We start from the raw sequence: 21,256 nt of genomic DNA on the forward strand, positions 1-21,256 counted from the left end.
AGCCAGAGATTACTGCTAAAACATTGTGCACAAGTTAATAAGAGTGAAAAACAAAGTGCATTGTATAATAATGAAAATAATCAATTATTGACAATATAAGATAAATGCCGTCTGGTAAGTGTCCCCTGACCTGGTGTTCTGGATGACTTTTCTGAACTACACAATTTTTCGTAAACCTCTCCAGTCCTTTTCCTTCACCCTTCTTCCTTCCTATTCAGTTCTTCTGCCAGAAGGAAAAGCCACTGGCTCCGAAAGCTTGTAAACGTTAAACCTTTTTGTGTGTGTGTTCTCCTGCCACCGCTTTGTGAGTAGCTTTTTTATCTATCCACTTATATTTAAGTGCATTGTATGTATTAGAGGTAGCAGGGAGACGATGAAAAATGGACAGGTCAGAAAATGAAAGATGTATAAAACTAAACAGAGTGGAGAAAGAAGTAGTCACTTAGATCAAAGAAATTAACGTAAATAAAGGCCAGGTGGGTGGCGAGAACTAAGGACATGTAGCACTAGTTTCCATCTGTGGAGTTCCAAGAGAAACTTGTGTCTGGGGGGAAGAATACTGGTGGCGCGTTTGGTGAAACAGGCACCAAGGTCACGACTGTCATCTTGTAGAGCTTGCTCTGCAACAGGATATTTCTCCTCATCAGCAATAAATGGCTGACAGTAAATGTGCCTTCACACTATAAATACTTCTGTAAGAAAGGTGATACAATTTTCTTATATTTGAGCTTATTTTCACTATAAAGTTCTGTTAATACTTTAGTAGTGAAGGTAACAACTCACCAAACAGCAGAAGCAATAAAATAAAATAAAATAAAAAATAAAAAAAATAAAAAAAAATAAAAAATAAAATAAAATAAAAAAAATGTGCGCACGTGCATTGTACCAGCTGAACACACATCAAGACTGCAATTAGGTGAGTGGACTGGAGTAAGGGGCTGTGGCAGGTAGTGGGTGAGGGGAGAAAAGAGGTGGGAAGTGGGAGGGAGGTTAGGAAATGAGTACACGACGGCTCAAAGGGAGGCGGCAGGCACGAGATCGGAATGCTGGAGGGAGAGGCAGCAGGCACATGGGATCAGAATGTGACAGTAACTGGAGCTGGTGAGTCTGTGCTGCGTGTGATGACCATAACAGTGATGAGGTAGAGTGGATTGGAGGGGAGAAACAGAAAAGAGGGAGGAAGACTGTTGTGAAGAGGGTGTGGATGCAAGGATTGGTGAAGATTGAGTTCAGGAGAATTACAGTAACGAAGGAAGTGTTGCAATATCGTGTATGTAGTTCAGGAAAGGTAGTGCTGGGAGAAAGGATCCGGATGGTGCAGGTTGTAAAGGAGCCATTGAAACTGAGCATGCTGTTCTCAACAACATGTTGTGCAACTGGGAGATCAACTCCGTTCGTGGCTACAGTTTAGCAGTTAGAATGGAGTGAGAAGGTTGTGGATAGGATGTACCATATTCCTGGGCATGATGATAGTCAAAGCTCTGGTGAAGGACAGGGTTCAGTTATTCAACTTTGGGGTGATGTCAGGTGATGGTGTTGGTTCAGTTGCTCCCATCTGGGGTGATGATAGTGTACTCCATTGAAGTTGGTACTTGGGTGTGGTGGGAAGGTTAGTGGTGTGTGAGGATATGGTGCAGAAAATTTACCATATTGTTAATGTTTGTTGCTGGAAGTGAGGAGAAACACGGTAGTTGAGTTTCTCATTGTTTAAGCGACAACCATGAGCTCTCTGGAACAGGATTGTGAATTAAACAATTGAAGGGCCAATTGATGCATTTGAATAACGGTGCATTTTCATTAAATTAATACACTAAACACAACATACTTATAGAAAGTTAAGACAAAATTAAGCAGGCACTGTGAGGGACGAGAAAGAAAGCTCTGCCTGTATGCATGCAGTGTCAGCCACTTTGTAACCCTTACTTGAAGTATTGTCAGTAAATTACTTCTAAAATTGATTGCAGTAATTATAGTGGTTACAATGGGAATAATTAGTCTTCTGGTATTATCTACACTTTTATTAATTTTAAATATTATTTTCTTTGTTTCATAAGATAAACTACTTACAAATATCTCTCTTCTAGATGAAAGATGAGCTGATGATGGCTAGAATAAGGGATGCAGAACATACACAATGTGTCGCAGAACTTACCCAGAAAATCTCGGTTCTCGAATTAAAGGTTTGTTTTCTTATTTATGCATGCTGCTCAGCAAAATATTTCGTTTATTTGATGAAATACTCTTTCATAACTGGTAGAAATATGGAAAATTAATTGACTCAGAGAAACTATCCATGTTGTTATAGAACCAGGAGATGGTTGCAGAAGGAGAACTACGTAGCAACATGGATGACAGTGAAAAAGTTCGTGATTTACAAGACAAGGTTGCTGACCTCAAGGCTGAGGTTTGTAATATTGATATTATACATATAGCTGTTTTTCCAGTGATAGTGCATTGAATAGCCGCCAGCTTATGCGGTTTCTCTTACCCTTGCCAAGCTTTAACAATGGTAAACAATGTCCTTGCGCTTAATTTTGCACTGTGGAATAGTTTCCTTTTGCTTTTTTGACTGATAAGTGTTCTGTCTATTCAGTGTGATTATGTTCATCCAGTATCAGAATTTGCACTTTTTAGAATTGAAGTTTGTTTTTAATTTAATATTCCACAAAATTTGTCTGTGTTTATTGATAGTAGCTGTTTACTTTATTGTAGATGAATGCCACTGATTCAGCAAGAACAGTGAGAATCTTATGCAAAATCATTGTAAATGATTTTCATGCAAAATTAATAAGCTTGGCAAACATGAATATTTTCAATCCCTTTATTTTCTTCATACCTACTCCAGAGGTTTAGTCCAACGTAACAACTTAAATTTTTGGGGGGTTTATCATTACAAACAGCCAATGTCTTCAGGTTTTTGAGGGCCTCATGTAACGTAACTAATGGTGTATTGCTGCTGTCTTAGAGAAACCAGACCACAAATGTAGTGAACCATTTTCTTATTCTTAAACATGAGATTAATGTGTCAATTCCATTCCCATACAGTTGCAGCTTGGGCTCTATATTGGGAAATTCTAAAGAGATTCTTTGTAAAAAGAAGTTCCTTCACATCTGTTTTGTGCTGTATATGATGCTGATATGTACTGGCAAAACTTGATTTTATTCATATTGTTTCTGTAATGAAAGTTCATTATTGCAGGCCATTAATTGCTTCACTGTTGCATAAACATCTGAATAAACTGTGACACTTACTTTTCTTCTTGTACTGCACAGATATTCCTTAGACCTTTTATTTAATCACTACATAGATTTCACACTCTAAGTTGCATAACAGGTGCACTTCAATATTTAGAAGGATGTATGCATCATATGTTTTAAGTAGCTTGTTTGATATTGAATATCATAAAAAAAAAAACTTCTGTGCATACAGAAATGCACAAGTACCAGCTTCTATAATGAACTTTCATTTATTGATAATCACATGTCACAATGCTTACCTTATTTGTAAATAACTAAAATGTCACTTGCTTATTGTAATGCACAGTGTTCTATTTTATTAAAAGAATAATAATCTGAGAAATTATTTTGTACGAGGGGTGCCTGAAAAGTTACTCGTTCACAAAAAGTTACATTTGAATGGAATAGTTGATTTTGTTAAGGTACCTGTACCTCATGGCAAAAAATATGAATTTCAGTATTACTTCTCAGAGCTTTGCATTTTTATTTTTTACAAACCAGGTACAATGCCATGAATTCAACAGGTTCTCACTTTATTAATATCTAGCCAGGGAAGCTACCTTAATAAGGCCACAATAAGTTTCATTCATCATATCCATCTGACCTACTACTGTCTCTAACAAACATGATATCCACAGAGCATTAAAATGTAATCTTCCTTCATGTGTCTGTAAGTACTTGTGTAATGCCAGAACATTACCAAGAACCATAATTTTAGGTGATACCATTACTTTCCTTTTCTTTTTTGTAACCTCAGTAATTTAAATTGTGAGTCCTCCATGTTTGGAAAGTTATCAACAGCAATCTCTTAAATTCTATTTTTCAGTGTGTAGAAATGAGGATGCTGTTTTATTAGGCAAGTGTATAGCATTACTCAATATGTAGAGCTCTGTGGTTGTACCTTAATATAGTGTTTTTAACCTCTAAATGTTCTCAGAGTTTCTCATCACCTACTTCATACACTATGAGAAGCCACTTTAATATTAACTTTTTTGTCAACAGTCCATGAAAAACTGTTTATTCCAACTATTTGATGAAAACTCTCTTCACACTTACCTCCATAGAAATTGGCAATTCCTACTAGATTTCATAATTTTAGTAGTTAAAGATTTTATCAGTGCACTTTTTTAAAACCATTATGTTCCCTAACTGCACAACAGCACTATTTATTAGAAAGTTGACATAAATAGCAGTTCTAACTCTTTTTTTTAAATTTCGGTTAAAAGTTAATCATGCAGAGTTCTGCTCATATCCATCGGATCATGCATTATATGTAACTGTGCGTTACTTTTCAGCTGCCTCTCGTATCATCTGCTGTACATGAGAATTTGCTTAATCACTTTACTGTTGTACTTTGAGAGTGATAACACTGTTGTTTTTGATTGGCATTCTTGTCAGCATAAACTGCTTTATATAGTAGCTACTTCTGAAACAGGAATTTAAAAAAATTATTTGTGTGTATGTATATGTAGCTATACTAACACAAGCGTGTCTTTAGTTCCCCACGCCCACAAGCCCGGACGTTGAGCCCTGGAAATGGCTGGAGTAAGTGAAAAGACAGCTTACTTGCTTGACTTGGCTCCAATTGTTTACCTTCAGTTGCATGTATCATCTTACCTTTAACCATTACCATCCTAGTCCCTCATATGACCCTATTTTCTGCCAGTCAACATTCACTGTTGCATATTTTGACAGTGACAATCCTAGCAAATCAATATTGTAATCAATAATTAATGCAGGTCACTGGACAGAGCAAATTTATTCTGTTGATAGGAGAGCTGTACTGAGTAGATGATGCCATTTCTATTCTTAGCATTCATCACTGAAAGGTGGCTGCCAATTGTTGTTGAGTAGTTGAGACTTTAGAATTATGTCCTTGTAATATGACAGCTATTTGTGAGTTCTAATTAGACCTTTTTGAAAATTCGGCAGCTTTTCTATTTAATTAGCAGTATGAATCAACTATACCTTCACTACCAAATAACATACTATAAAATTGGTTACAAATAGCAAATTTTCAGATATGATTAAATCTTATTATAACTATTACTTTGAAATGAACGTTTCTTTGGTCATTGTTGATTATGGACTTAGATATGTGTATTTGAAGTTATGACACATTAAATGAACAGAAGATACTATGATTCACAAGTAGAATTCAATGAATGGAACAGCTTGTGTGAGTTTCAAAACTGTCTGTTTCTCATCCTAACTGTTAGGAGAAAGAACACATTTAAATGTGTGTGTGTTTTTTTAATATGCTCCATGGGTAGTTGTAAATGTAATGTGCATTTATTACTTGGCATGATTTTAACAAGTGAGCAGTGAGTGTACATTAAGGGAGAAAAATTTAATTTTACATTGTTACACTACTGACAATTGGATTAGGAATTACAATCCAGTATAAGAAAATTTTCTGTCATCATTGATCAGCATAAAATTCCCCTACATGTTTTGAAATGATAAAAGTATGAAATAACTGTAACAAGAATTACAGAATTGTTAACTGGTTATTATACAAACACTATATGACACAATTACTCTGTATACAAATGTTTCCAGAACCTTATTATTAATTCATAATTTAATAGGATTCTTGTGATAAAAGTGAACAATAACAATGATGCTGGTATCAGTTGGTTGTGTTTACTACCACAGGAAGAAAAATTTAACCATAACAATGTAATTGAAAAAATGCATTGTATTATTTGTAAATCTATAAACCCATTGAATATAAGTATTACAAAACTGGGCTCCATCACTGCAAAACTGGACCAGAGAATGAAACTGATGGACCGCCTGTTACAGCTGACTTGAATGTCTTGGTAAAAGTTATAATTAAAATGAAGAAAAGTGCCTGATGACTGGCAAACTAAAACACACACATTTTCAATGCAAATTTTAGAAAAGAATAAAAATACTTGTGGTCCACCTCCTTAACTGGCAAGCGAAGGTTCCTGGTGAGATTCCCAGTACTGCCAGGGATTTTTCTGTGGTGGTAGGGCTGGAACAGGGAGCACTCAGCCTCGTGGTGCCAGTTAAGGAGCTGCTAGAATGAGAAGTAGCAGCTCAAGGTCACAAAAACTGACAACAGCCAGAACAGTGGTGTGCTGACCCATGCTCCTCTGTACCGCATCCAATGACGTTATTTTTGGAGGATGACACCGTGGTCAGTTTGGTATTGATGGGCCTGGCAGGACTTCTGAACACAGTTTATTTTTATGGTGATATTTGTAATCAGCAAAAATATGATCTCTAAGCTACAGAAAATTCTGTAATGAGGAGTTGTCAGATTTGAGGAAACGTTCATATTTGCAGTGAGGAAAGATAACACAACTTTTATACAGTTACTGGTAAACTAGTGGAAAGTTACATGAACAAGAAGTTGATTAATTTTCTCAGCCATCTCTAAGCTACAGAAAATTCTGTAATGAGGAGTTGTCAGATTTGAGGAAACGTTCATATTTGCAGTGAGGAAAGATAACACAACTTTTATACAGTTACTGGTAAACTAGTGGAAAGTTACATGAACAAGAAGTTGATTAATTTTCTCAGCCATTTAAGTTGCTTGAATTCTCACTTCCCCTTCTATTCCAGTTACCTTTACCTCTTGATTTCTAAAGAAATTAGGTATAGTTTGAGGCAAGTGCTAGTGGTAGAAGGGACAACGGGGGGAGGGGGGGGGAGGGGGGAAGAAAGAGAGAGAAGAGGCTGTGGTAAAACCAGCTGTGTAAATTGTGATGTAATTTCATAATTGAATATTGGATACTGAAGCAAAGTCAATCGTTACACTTGGCAACAAAATCCTTGACCCTGACCCCAGTTTATATCCGGTGTATTCCATTTTCTTTTTCATCTACATAAGACATATTTCTAACAACGGTACAAAATTGGTGACGGCTTACAGATACCATAGGTATCTTACAGACCTCCTGAAATTGTATTTTAGGGTTCCTCTAATAAACTAATGCTTAAAATGTTGAAACCATTTTAATACAGCGACCCTTATTTTGCTATCCAGAAATGAGGGTCTAGAATGGATAAAGATCGTAACAGGATAATACATTGCATGGTGAACCTACTCCATTGACAAATTCTAGAAGTATATTATGGATTCACAAACGAATCTCTTGTACAAAAATGACAGTTTTGAAAAGTAACATTCATTCATCAAATGCTGAACGTCAAAAGATGATGATCTCACACTGTAACCCAGCCATATCAACTGAATTACTATTACTAAAAGATGAATAATAAAATTAAATTCTCTTTAGTTTTGGAAAGTATTACAGCTTCTTAGAATTGTAAGACCTGTTTAAGAGTCAGCACAAAAATGCCTTTAATTTTTTTTCTTTTTTACACAGTGATTCTCCGTAATTTTAAATTTCATGAAAATTTCACAAGATGGCAGACAGGGTGGTAGGTTATGATAGTGGACTCAAGTGTGGTTGCAACCACTTTAACAGATATTCAAACAAATTTGATATGCAAAAGAAAAATTTTTTTAAGTTAATACCAGTATAAATTAATTATGTCATTAAGCACATGTTAATACTTTGTTCTTGTGACCTCACATACCTTAAACTGGTGGGGAGAGGGCTGTTCTTAAATATATTTGTGATAGATGCCAAGTGTCGCTTCGGAGTGAATTGATGGTGTGATAGGTCTTGTCGACCTGCAGTGCTTTTAATTTCTGTGAATGCTATTCAAATTTTGGTTGGCAACCATGCCCAAACATGTCCAATACCAGTTGTTACTGTGATCATCTTTGTTACTTTAGAAAATAATTACATGCTGTGAAGAAATGTTTTGATCCACCAGTATTTACATGGCACAAGTTAGAAAAACTGATCGCACACACAAACTCCCTAACCAGAAACTTGGAATTAACTACAGCCATCAAAATAAATTGCATAAAATAAACAAGTTTGATTTGTGACATGATTGAATTGGGGCTCAGATATCATTTATGTCGGCCCCAAGCATATGTGACATCATGAAGTGGAGTATTTGTGGTTGATTGAATATAATATTACTTAAAGTGCTATCAGAATTTGAAGTTATCATTCAGAAATGTAGAAAACAGATGTTGGAAAATACCAGGTAAAATATTCTGGAGTTAAGGGGGTGTCTTGAGAAAATGACTGTGATATACTTCTTCCTGAGTTCATATCATGAAGATGTTAAAATCATTACTCTCGGTTTCTGGGAGTTTTTGTATTTTATCAGCTTTTAATTTTCAGTGCTAAAAATTGATTTAAGTAACTTTGTTCGCCATTATAAGTTTTCAATTTTGTTGTCACACCGAAAATTATCTGATAAAAATCAGAAAATGTTCATGAAACATTTGAAGTAAACTTTGATGTGACGTGAAGGTATAGTGATCCAAAACTGGCTGAAAAGCTTACGGACAATGAACAGTTGGAATAGAAGATATGTGTGAAGTAAAGATTGTAAGATCCTTTGTAATGCTGTGTGGCTTTCACCTCTGTCAGAGCTTCACAGGTGGTTTAGGTTCATATTACATTGTGGATTATGCCATCAAATTTCTGGTGGGCTCTTTCACACATTGGAGAAAGTCAAATATTCTTCAAAGTTCCAATATTTGCTGTATTTTACAAACCACGGATGTAAAATATAATGGTGGAATTGCATAAAAATACGTAATGCTGGTTCTTTGTTAGATTTGGTATGCCATGTTCTACTCTTCGAATTTTGAAATGGTTGATTTGAAGAGTTTCAAATTAAGGAATCACACTTAATTTGAAGGGACTTAAGATGAAAAATCTTTTAGGTCTGAAAGAAAACTCTGAATCTTCTGAGGGTTGACTTCATTGTAATTGACCTTAATTGTGCAAAACTCCAAAAACAGTTGTATGAAGTATCTGTGAAGATAGACCATACAGAATCCACAATGTTAGTATATATTGTTAGATTGTCATACAGTAGTAGTCAATATATTTTGGCAGTAGAACTGAACATGGGAAAATTGTTACGCAATTTGTTTCTCCTCTTCTGAAATTAGATCAGAGAACCGATTAGGTTTAGAAATGTATGAGCTGCAATCAACAATTTGCAGCCTGCCAGTTATTAATAAGAAGACAGTTATGATACTGAAATGAGCCAATGGTCTTTCCAGTGAATGTTGCCATCAGGTAAGATGGCTCACTGTTCAAAACATTTTACTTATATTCTGTTGGAATGAATTTCGAATCCAAATCTGAATTCTCAAATTCAGATGTTCCATGATTTCCCCAAATAACTAAACATGAGAGCTAGGATGGTTCATTTGAGAAAGTCAGAACAAATTTTCTATTAAATCCTTTCAAGTGTGCACCTGTGGTCTGTCTCCAATGATTTGGTCATCAGTTAGCATTAAACCTGAATCTCCTTCCTGTGTGAGATTATCAAAAAGTACCTTTCATCATTGTGCAGTGAGTTGTGGAATTAGGACTTCGAAAAGGGTTGCTAAGATGCTAAGACTTATTTTTGGCAGTGTATACTTAGTTTTAATTCTGTTGAATTCAAATGTTTACTAATATGATCATGAGGTGTATAAGATACAGTATACTTTTATATCAGAATCAAATGTAAAACACTTTTCAAAAATATAGCTGGATTGCATATTTTGTAATGACTTCAAAAGAATGACATTGAAGTATGCAAGCATTAGCAGTTTTTATGATGGATTGTTGTCTAACTATGGATAGAAAGGCAAAGAATTTAATTTCTACTAAAGGTGAAACAAACACCATCACTTCTGTTTTAGCATACTCAAGGGCATTTTGAACTGTTGTATGTGATGATTATTTCTTCTTGCAGTTCTCATTGTCAACACTACTTTTCCCCCTTCCATGCATAGTTATCTTTCCATCCAGTATGGCAGTGTCTGTTTACATGCACCGTAATAATATATATATATATATATATATTATTACGGTGCATATATATATATATATATATATATATATATATATATATATTATTACGGTGCATGTAAACAGACACTGCCATACTGGATGGAAAGATAACTATGCATGGAAGGGGGAAAAGTAGTGTTGACAATGAGAACTGCAAGAAGAAATAATCATCACATACAACAGTTCAAAATGCCCTTGAGTATGCTAAAACAGAAGTGATGGTGTTTGTTTCACCTTTAGTAGAAATTATATATATATATATATATATATATATATATATATATATATATATATAACAGAGGGAAACATTCCACGTGGAAAAAATATATCTAAAAAGAAAGATGATGAGACTTACCAAACAAAAGCGCTGGCAGGTCGATAGACACACAAACAAACACAAATATACACACAAAATTCAAGCTTTCGCAACAAACTGTTGCCTCATCAGGAAAGAGGGAAGGAGAGGGAAAGACGAAAGGATGTGGGTTTTAAGGGAGAGGGTAAGGAGTCATTCCAATCCCGGGAGCGGAAAGACTTACCTTAGGGGGAAAAAAGGACAGGTACACACTCGCACACACACACATATCCATCCACACATACAGACACAAGCAGACATATTTAAAGGCTTGCTGTGTCTGTATGTGTGGATGGATATGTGTGTGTGTGCGAGTGTGTACCTGTCCTTTTTTCCCCCTAAGGTAAGTCTTTCCGCTCCCGGGATTGGAATGACTCCTTACCCTCTCCCTTAAAACCCACATCCTTTCGTCTTTCCCTCTCCTTCCCTCTTTCCTGATGAGGCAACAGTTTGTTGCGAAAGCTTGAATTTTGTGTGTATATTTGTGTTTGTTTGTGTGTCTATCGACCTGCCAGCGCTTTTGTTTGGTAAGTCTCATCATCTTTCTTTTTATATATATATATATATATATATATATATATATATATATATATATATATATATATATATATATATATATATATGTTGCATGCAAATTTAAAGAATAGTTCTTTAATATCATTTTAAAGTAAATACTTCATGAGAGGACTAATTTTGAATATTGTGAATTGGAAGTTGTATTTTGGAATGATTGTCTATACATCATTTTCATGCTAATCACTTTTTGTTACTAAAGAAGTCAAGTTTCTGCACTTTTTTATGTGGCAAAATTGGATCTGTCTTCGGGATCAAGAGTAAGATTAAGGTTTTATAATATCAGAATATTCTTTCAAATTGTTTGGCTATGACAGAGTAAATCACAAGATGCCTTCCCTCAAAATTTAATTACTATGTACAAAGTAGTTCATCAGTGGCCACTGCAAGCTGAGACATATTTCCATCCAGGAAAAACTGCTAGAACTATGGTTTTTGGGAGCTGTATTGTTGTAAAACTGTGTAGCGACCACAATAGATAAATGACAGTATTACTCAATAAAATTATAACCAATTTGTAGGTTAATCTCATTTCCTCGTAAAATACTTTTTGTAATGAATTTTTAAAGGTATCACAAAATGTATGGACCATAAGAGTAATTATGCATTCTGAAAGAAATTTCTTATCAGGTCTGAATAAAATCTTGGAGCCAAAAGTAGTTTGATTGGCCAGTGTATTTGGTTTATGAAGATGGCCCCGTAGTGTTAAAAATGTATCATGTAAACTATTTAATGTGATGTGTTGGGAGAGGATTTATATAGTTTCAGAAATGAATATTATGAAACTAATCTTGGAAAAAAGTGAAACACAATACATTTAAAGAACTCAAATTAATTTTTTAAATAATGAGTTTAGGTTATCTCGTATTCCTCAATCCCTGATCAATCTTACCCACAGTATTATTTGATTAGTTAGTTGTGTCAGATTTGTAATGCCTTCCATTGACATTGCCAAAGTAAAAGGTGGAAAAAACATCAAATGTTTGTTATGTAATGCATGCCTGTTTGTAGTACAGTGTGAAGGGAGATGTGCCACTATTGTAATAAATGTAAGTTATTAGATGTTGGTTTTCTGTTTTGTCATCTAATGTACCCTTAGGTTATGGGCATGCACGGATTTGTTGCCTTATGTTTCTGTTGCTGTGCAAAGAAAAGTTCTTTGAGAAATATGTTTTGTTTCTGAAATGATTTATTATTTTAGTTAAATTTATCTCATCCCTGTAACAGTTAATTGGAATCAAAAACTGTAGTTAGTAGCAAAATTATAAGACTTTCACTGTTGCAGAATGATGATTATCTTTACTTTCATTATTGACTGATCCATTTTGTGTGTGAATGTCTTAAAAGGAAGATATAGAACCCTGAGCTTGCATGAGGAGCAGTTAAATGCCTTCTGCTCATATACCATAGATGTTTCATTACTAAGATGCATCCTTTGCTTTAAATTCTCTTCAAAGACTAATTGTATTTCTGATGTCACATACTCACTGAGTCATCATTTGAAATCATTGTAAAAGAATAGCAGTTAAAAGCTGTGACAGTGGCTTTATGGTACAAATGGTGTTGAGTGGTGAAAGGGTAAAGTGCTCTCCTTATTAGAAGGAAAATGTTTTATTTTGGTCGTACTGCAGCCACTATGATTTAGATTTTCAGTGGTTTCCTCATATCTTTGCGGTGTAGGCTAAGATAATTCTTCCAACAAAGTTTCAGCTAACTCTTTTTGTTCTTATAAATGTTCCATCTGATATTATTTTCTTGGAGTTAATACACAGACAAAAAATTATATAAACCTACATTTGATAGGTGACATTCTGAGTAGTAAGTAGAATAGGCCAAAAATTCTTGACCTTAGACTTCGGGATGGATAGATAGTTACTAATCACATAGAGGAAGCATTAAGTCGCAAAAGAACTCTGGTTCTTTGAGGAATGGCAACTCGAGCACACCCTTGTGAGCAATATATTATTAGAAGCTAACCGTGGTCACCCTCTATGATTTTCCTGCTTAACAGTGTCTGGCCCTGCATTAAGACTGCAGAAAGTTACTGTCAAAACTCTACATCAATTTATTAAAAATTATGTTTAACATCCTGTGGACCAAAAGTGGCTTAGATATTGAACTCAGTTTCATGAAAACCCAGTGGAAGGATCTGACCATGTTCTCAATGCCAGAACTACTTAGGACTCATGCAGTGAAGCTGCAGAAAACCTGAAGCAGCGTGGTTGTTTTAGGCCTTTAAACTATCTCTTTCTGAGTATGTTTCCATTCACTGCCATATCACTCACTTCTTTTTTTGGTGTAATTATCCATATAATTTCATAGTCGAATGTAAGTTACCCATGGCAGTGTACAGAAAATAGTAGTAATCATGTTAATAATTAAGTTTTGTATTGTTTGTTACATTATTGCAACAGTATTCCTATTTTACATTGAGTGTCACAGTATTAATTAAAATCTGTACACAATTTTCAGATCATGAGGCTAGAAAGCTGGAAAGAGCGGTGGACAGGAGGTACCCGATCACAAGCCTCACGCTCAGCATCAGTGGATACAGAGAGTGAGCATGATGAGCCATCTGATCTTCATCTCCACCTTAATGGTAGTGGCAGTGAAGCTCCAAGCCCTGAGGTCTGACCATGGCCGCTGGCCGGCAGGTTCGGCCTGATGCCCAGAAGGCTCACCACCGTCCGCACAAACTGTATGTGCAACAGCACTTTCGTTCTTTCAGCAGAAGCTGGAACTCCTCGCTGACCTGGAAGGATAACTTGCAGTGTACTCAAACTTTTAGGAATTGTTTGAGAATGGCATCTAATTCTCTCGAACTGAACTGGACTCGGTAGAACTGCAGTCACCTTCCTGCTAATAAACAATGATGTTATGTTCCTACAAAAAAATCATTGTGTATTTATAAGTAAATGTCAGCAGTTATCCTCAGCACACGCTGACATCAAAAACTTTTTTCATGTTCTGCATAGCAGATCCACTTTACAGATCTTTGCAATGAACTTGATATTCATGTGATTATTGACAGAATATTAATCAACGTTTCGATAGACTTTTGAGCTCTGTTAAATCCATTATATAAAAGTTTTCTTTTCATTACTGTGTTTCACTCAGATTTGAGGTTTCTTAATTTCTGATGTTATTGTGATAATTGTAACAACTGTGTAACTTACAGTCCTGCCATTGTTTGGTTTCTATAACTCTAATTTATAAGCTTTATACTTTCCAAATCTGCAGCTTCTTGAGACTAAAGAGCTTTATATAACTGATTTTCCAATGTATTAAATTTTGTTCCTGTCGTTGTTTGGCTTCATGGCAGCTGTGACTGTTCAGCGATTTATGATGATGAAGTGGGCTTTGTTTTGGTCAGTTCCTCAGTTCATGAAAGAATATTGGTCCTGTTGTTCCATCATGAAAATATGAAGTGATATTTGGCTTTACATAATCTATTTCACTCTTCTCAGAGGAGCATATTTTTCATATTTGATTTATTAGTTGCCACTAGGGGGGAGGGGGTATGACACAATCTTATGAAATACCATGCAATCAGTTTTGAATAAACCCTTCCTTTTATGGAATTACTTCTTGTGTGGCAGTGAGATAGTTGCTAAGATCTAGTAGCCATTATTTCTATGATTATATTTTGATTTTTTGTGCAAACTTAAGTACTGCTCCAATAATCACTGTTACTCTATATTCTGCAATATGGGAACTAATAGACATCAAACTGCTGTGATTTCAGAAGCATCTGTCAGATTTATTTGAGACAGCATTAATTTTTCTTAAGAGCATACACATACAGAATTCATAACGAAATGGTGCTATTTCTGTAATAAACTAAATTTTTCGTTGGTGTTGACACCCGTTAAAAACAAAATTATAATTTAAAGCAGGAGTTTTTGTGGAATGTTAGTGAAGACACCAATTTGTCATTTTTGGTGGCTTGCTTTCAGTGGTTAGAAATGCAGCTGAAGTCAGCCTTTTGTGTACTTAACAACAAAAATTATACTGTTATTGTGAAAAATGATTTGTCTTGAATTTTGTGGATAGCCTATTTAGTGTTTGATTGTCAGAATACAAATGGTGTGACTTTCATGACATAAGTCTGAAAAATAGTGATTTGTGGCATGGGAACTGAAAACATTTGTTCCTGTGCTTCAAAATGAGAGGACCAGGAAATAACTGTGCATTTGTCAGTGAGTCTGTGTGACAGTATTTTCATTCTGTGCTGTAAACTATATTCAATGTTTATATGTGTTACATGTGTCATGTGTAAATTATTTAATAACACTTATTAGATGGAGCAGCCAGAAATGGCTGTAGTTAGGCCGACAGTGCAATGATTGACAGGATGAGACAAGGTGCTGTGATACATATGTTTACCTGTATATGTGGCTACTGTCTACAGTGTTATACAGCCATGCCAAATTGCAACATTGTGGTTTCAGTATTATCACTGTGTACTTGATAGTTGATTTTGTTTATAGGTGGATATTAGCAGCAGGATTGGTAATACTCAAGTAAATGTAGTGGTTTTTACATTTAAAGGAGAAGTTTAGAACTGCTAATCTTTTAAAAACTTTTGTTTGAAGTACTAAATGTATGCAGGAAGTGTCATTGTAGCAAAGGTAATATATATCTCATTAATTTGCATAGCAAAGGCTGTTAAATCTACATATTCAACAATTTAATTTAGAAATGTACTTACTTTTTTAAAACAAGCATTTAGAACTGTTAATGATATTTAATACTAAAGTGACATCCTGTTTGTTTTAAAAATCTCATTCATTCCAAAAAGTGAATAGTACTCAGCCTTGATCAATGCAGTGGTATCAGTTCCAGAATTAGCTTAACATTTTAGCTACTAGGCATAGGCAGTACTTCAACATTTTTTTCTGTACCTGTTCTGATTAGTTGTTTGCTTTCTGTGTCTCATTTGTAAATTAATTACTGTTGAAAATAATGGGTCCATTTCCCTGCAAGAGTGGCTGGTGATTTGTTTAGTCAATAAAAAAAATTTTTAAAAATGAAAGGTTTGTGATTAAACTTTGCCTATCCTTCATGACATAATGGTTCTGGATTTTATGATTATCTTTTTAAAAAGTGCAGTGTTAATTTTAGAATGTAACTTCATATTGCAATAGCAGTGTTACAGTAGGCTCTCCCGCAGAAAGCCATAGTGATACTGATGCATGTTTGTGTTTCTGAGGCAACAAAAATGAGTAATTCTCCTCTAGTCTTTTGGTTATGTCACAGAAATTGGTGCTATTGTGAATAATTACAATATTTCCACTTACAATCTATGAACCACCAGTTTTAAAAATGATGATAACCTGAGTGTGATGAAAAGAAGCAAGCAGAAACAGTCGATGTCAGAAAAAGTCTGTGTAAATATGTTGACACTGTACAAAAGTTGTTTACGGACCCAGGAAAGACATACGGTATACAAAGTGATTAACATGTTGGACAAAAACAAAGTAAATTTTTGATTCAGCTAATTATAAATGTAGGAATGACTGTACTAGTAAAGTGAATGCTGAAGAAGTGAAGGAACCTTACAGATCATGTGAAAGTATAAAAAAAGCAAGAAAAAACAAATACCTTCATACCTTCACAGTGCATTTATGAGGAGGATGGTACCACAATTTTCACAAGAAAGATCATTCTCCCAAATTAAACATTAGAGAATTGCAGCATATTGAAGAGTGGGCCTACAGACATTACTTTAATGAACATTTTGATCTATTTCTACTTGCTCCAAAACATGTGAATAATTTAAAATTGAATTGACTGAAAAAGAAGGACAAAGGGAAACATTTCAACAGTGCTCCTGACCTGAACTCCAGAAGGTAGGCGCAGCTAGAGAGAGCCTCAGAAAAGCAAATAATGAAACAGTGGAAACATTTATTTTCAGTTTTGACTTGGTGAAAACATTAATTTGTCTTGACATGTCAGGAAACTACATAGCACTGCAGACAATAACACAAAAAAAAACTTTAACTCGACCTTGTGGGCGACAAGGTTACATTGTTTGGCCCTCTTGAAGTAAGGATGTCATATCCCAGACAAAACTGGAGCATGTATAGTTCGATGCTGTGGTGAGATGCTGAATAGAAGCATAAAGAATAGTGTAACATATTCTGTAAGTTGTGGCAGTGAAAATCCAGACTTTCTAGTTAGCAAAAGGGTAAAGATTTCTGAGCAATGATGCAAGAGAGTAGATTGGAATCTTATCCCAAATGGAGATTTGCTGTCATTGAAAAATTGGGGTACATGTATGGTATTCATGTGCCTGTCTGTAACTACCGTCAAAACTGAAGGAGTATAATCCATTTCAGGTAGTAAGAATGCAAAAAAAGAAAAATATTTCTGTCACTTGTTGAGAGGATTACAGTGTCTGGAATTCACAGAAAGATAGCTGCTGATGGACAGCAAGTACTTGTGAAAGAGTGCAAATTCAGGGATTTCATATAGGAAATATCCATCGAATGATACAATTTAAGTACTGCTTATGTAACATTTAACATTGGAATTTGCTAGAGGGAAGGCGGTGGTTTTCATCTTGCACAAGCTGGAGCCTATGGTGTCAGTTACTGGTTTATATACCACATGTGTCCTGTGCCTTCTACCAGCATCTAATAGCAGATGATGGAATTAATGAAGCAGACTGGAAATAACTTGACAAAGATGAGTAAACCAATAACTCCAAAGGACATTTTATGGTTCATGAATGTTTGGTTATGCAGTCAATGTAAGGTATATACAAGTGTTGGAACTTAAATAGTGGCAACTATTGATTCACAACTGATACAAAAGAATTACATGTTTGCACCTGTTACTGTCCTTCAAAGTAGTCACCAGCATTGTGTAGAACCTTTTCCCAGCAATGTGGAAGGCGTAGTATACCGTCAGCAGAGCCTGTACTGTTGATGGTGCGAATGGAGCGGTCTGAAGTTATGGTGATTCTTGTATACGACAGTGATGGTGTTGTCCTAACACATTACATTCCTCCACGGCAGACCGTCAATGCACAGTATTACTGTTCGTTTTTGGAGCATCACCTGCTACCAGCTTTGCGAAAGAAGTGGTGACACTTTTTGTGCATCCCACCCATCATTTTGCACCACAGTGCGCAGGCACTTACAGCGCAAGCTGTGCTGCTCTGTTCGGTCGATGGGACTGGGAAGTACTGTACCATCCACCATACTCCCCGGACTTAAGTCCTTGTGACTTTGATTTAATTCCAAAGATGGAGGAACCACTTCGTGGCATTTCCTTCAGAACTGTTCCAGAGATTTTACAGGCAGCAGACCACTCCATTTGCACCATCAACAGAACAGGCTCTGCTAACGGCATACTATGCCTTCCACATCGCTGGCAACAGGTTCTACGCAATGATGGTGTCTACTTTGAAGGACAGTAACAGGAGCAAACATGTAACACTTTTGTATCGGTTGTGAATAAATAGTTGCCACTATTAAAGTTCCAACCCTAGTATTTCAAACTTAACAACTCACCATTTAGCATAGATGCTGAGTCGCAGATAGGCACAACACCCACACACCTGCAAATGCAAGTCCAGTGTCGGATACATTTGGGGGGGTGTGCCCAATCCCCCCCTCCCCCTCCTTCTTGGGGGGCGGGGGCTGCACGCATTGCCAGTCCCACCAGTCAGCCCACACACTATTTGTTCATTTCCTTCATCAGTTGACTCGACTAAATCGAGTAGTTGTACTTTCCTACGTAGCACGTGCGTCAGCATCGTCATATTTTATGTGTTTCTGTCTGGCACATAAATAGCTAACACGTACCTACGAGAAAAATCACAGCCTTTCTAGTAGTCTCGATATGTTACTCTGTCTGGAATTTGAGAAAAGTCACGAATATTCTACTGTTTTCTTGTACAGAGAACCTTCGATACATAGCATTATATACACGGACTATTTGCCAAATAGGAAACTAGTTTACATTCAGAAGCAGAAATAATGAGACTGAAGAATGAATAAGTAAAAAGTCCTAGTTGTAGCAGTTGCAAGTATGAAGATTAGTCAAGAGTGACAGTGTCAGTTAATAACAGTAATTCATAGTAAAATTGTCAGTAAAAATATTATGTGACTCATAACAAAATTTTTACTAATAATGTAACAATAGTTTCCCATACCTAACTTGTAATACGAGTTAGGTATGGGAAAGTATTGATGCGTGTATGCTCGGTAATAGTGACTTTCGAGAAGATTCCCAAAAACATATTTATATCAGAAGATGGCATTGTCTTGTATATGTGTATAATCAGTTCTAATAAAAGTTTCTTAAACTTTGCATGTGACTTGATTATTTTTTTATAACGGTAAAAGTAAAGGTAGCTCAAGGTATCTTTAGTGCTGGCCCCTACTTGAGGTTTTTCTGTATCTACCACTGAATGCAACTCACACACACATGACCACAGTCTCTCTTTGCCAAGTTAACCATCCTGGATCTTCCGTGGTTTTATTTCAAACTTATGATGATGATGATCATGATGATGATGATGATGACGATGACCCAGTTTCCTTGAAATCGTGGTAGCTGTACAGTAAGAGTCATAATTTTTTCTGCCAAATGATCCTGAAAGGCAAATTTCTTTTATCTATATTATTCCAGTGTTAATGATGATCTGACAAGTAAAACAATGGAATGAGAGAAGGTGATGTATGGTTGAGGGGAAAAGGAGACTTTGATGGAATGGAAAGTTTGGAAGGGTGGGTGATGATTGGGAGCAAAGCTTACAGAACAGGGATGTAGCATAGTGAGCTAGTTGTGGCACAGCCACAATGATGGGGACAAATGGGGAGAGAAGTTGAAGAGTGTAGGGTGCAAAATGAGTGAAACGGAACTCAGGGAGCAGGGTCTGAGAGGATTACAGAGTAGGGGTCAAGAGAGATCAAGGCCATGAGGATTATATGATTGAAGAATCTGATGCAAAGACAGATCCCACCTACTTAACTGAGAGAAGCTGGTGTTAGGGAGAATGGTCCAGATGACACTGATTGTGAAGCAGCCAGTCGAGTAGTATTCCTGCCCTCAGTATTTGCTGGGTCCTGTGCTACTCTCGCGGCCACACGTGGCCTCATGAGCACCACATTTCCATCCCATGCACCTGATGCTTCTCCCACTTGTGCATCTCCCTCTTTCCCCCCTTTCCGCCACACCCCCTTCCCCACTCTCTCCCTCTCCCTCTTCCTCCCTCCCCACACCAACTTGCCAACTCTCTGTGTGTGTGTGTGGGGGGGAGTCTGTTTACAGTGATCTGTAGGTCTTCATATACACCAGAGATGCTACCCTGTTATTTTCTTGCTGTTTCTGCTGCAATGCTCAACTCCTACAACAGCCGCAGACCACTGTACAGTTCTGGAGATACAATTAATTAGGTCACAGGTTTTGTTTTGGTGGCTAATAGAGGGGGTCTTAAGTTTTGATCATTAGTGGTAGTAGTTGTCATATTTAATATTTGGACTGCCTTATCACTGTCTTATTTATTTTTCATTGTAGAAACTCACAGATGTTCACGTAGTGTATGCTTGACACAGCTTACTGTCTCTGGTCCCTCAATATTCAGTCTGAATTGTCTAGAACCAACTCACAAATTATAGAGCCAAACAAACTTGTGCAAGCAATCACAAGAAATGCTTTTAGCTTGAAGATATTGTTTTATCACAGTTCTTCCCTAGGCACCACAATATTCAGCATTAATACCACATCTGTTGTAATCTGTAATACCCTATGATATTGGTGTTGTTGCTTGTTCAAGCTTTAAGTTACTAGCAAAGATAATGTCTGTATTGTTATTTTGGAATGCCACTTAAATTCTTTTTCACAGTTAAATTCACTTTTCTTCATTCCAGAACTGAAATAGTCAGTCTAGCCTTGCAAAAGTACCCTTCATAACACTTTCACCCCAATATTCTGAAATAAAATCATATCAAATTCAGAGTAACTTCAATAATTCATAGATGTTACTATCTGGCATCAGTTCTTGTGAGAGAAATTTTAAATGGCATTTTAACCTAGACAACTGTACTTGATCTGAAAAAACTTTCATGCAAGCCAATGATTCATGAAAATGTTCTTCTGGTAGAATTAAAATCTTCAGTTTTTGAATCTTTATTCCATTACTTTTAAACACCCTGGT

At 36.0% G+C, this 21,256-nt stretch overlaps 1 protein-coding gene across 3 annotated transcripts in view; it reads left to right on the top strand.

Moving 5' to 3' along the window:
• The window catches only part of LOC126252582 (ecotropic viral integration site 5 ortholog), a 372,193-nt gene extending 352,786 nt beyond the window's left edge, over nt 1-19,407 (top strand). For 2 of the 3 annotated variants that reach the window (XM_049953493.1, XM_049953486.1), the window contains exons 16-18: nt 2,085-2,180; nt 2,306-2,404; nt 13,558-19,407. In XM_049953493.1, coding sequence (XP_049809450.1) covers nt 2,085-2,180; nt 2,306-2,404; nt 13,558-13,719 — 357 coding nt within the window. In that variant the 3' untranslated portion in view covers nt 13,720-19,407. Of the gene's footprint in view, nt 1-2,084; nt 2,181-2,305; nt 2,405-4,735; nt 4,783-13,557 lie in introns of all 3 variants that reach the window. The other variant, XM_049953501.1, reaches the window with a different exon arrangement.
• Nucleotides 19,408-21,256: the final 1,849 nt, after the last annotated feature.

The sequence above is a fragment of the Schistocerca nitens genome, chromosome 1 (assembly GCF_023898315.1).
Source record: "Schistocerca nitens isolate TAMUIC-IGC-003100 chromosome 1, iqSchNite1.1, whole genome shotgun sequence".
Taxonomy (NCBI): Eukaryota; Metazoa; Arthropoda; class Insecta; order Orthoptera; family Acrididae; genus Schistocerca; species Schistocerca nitens.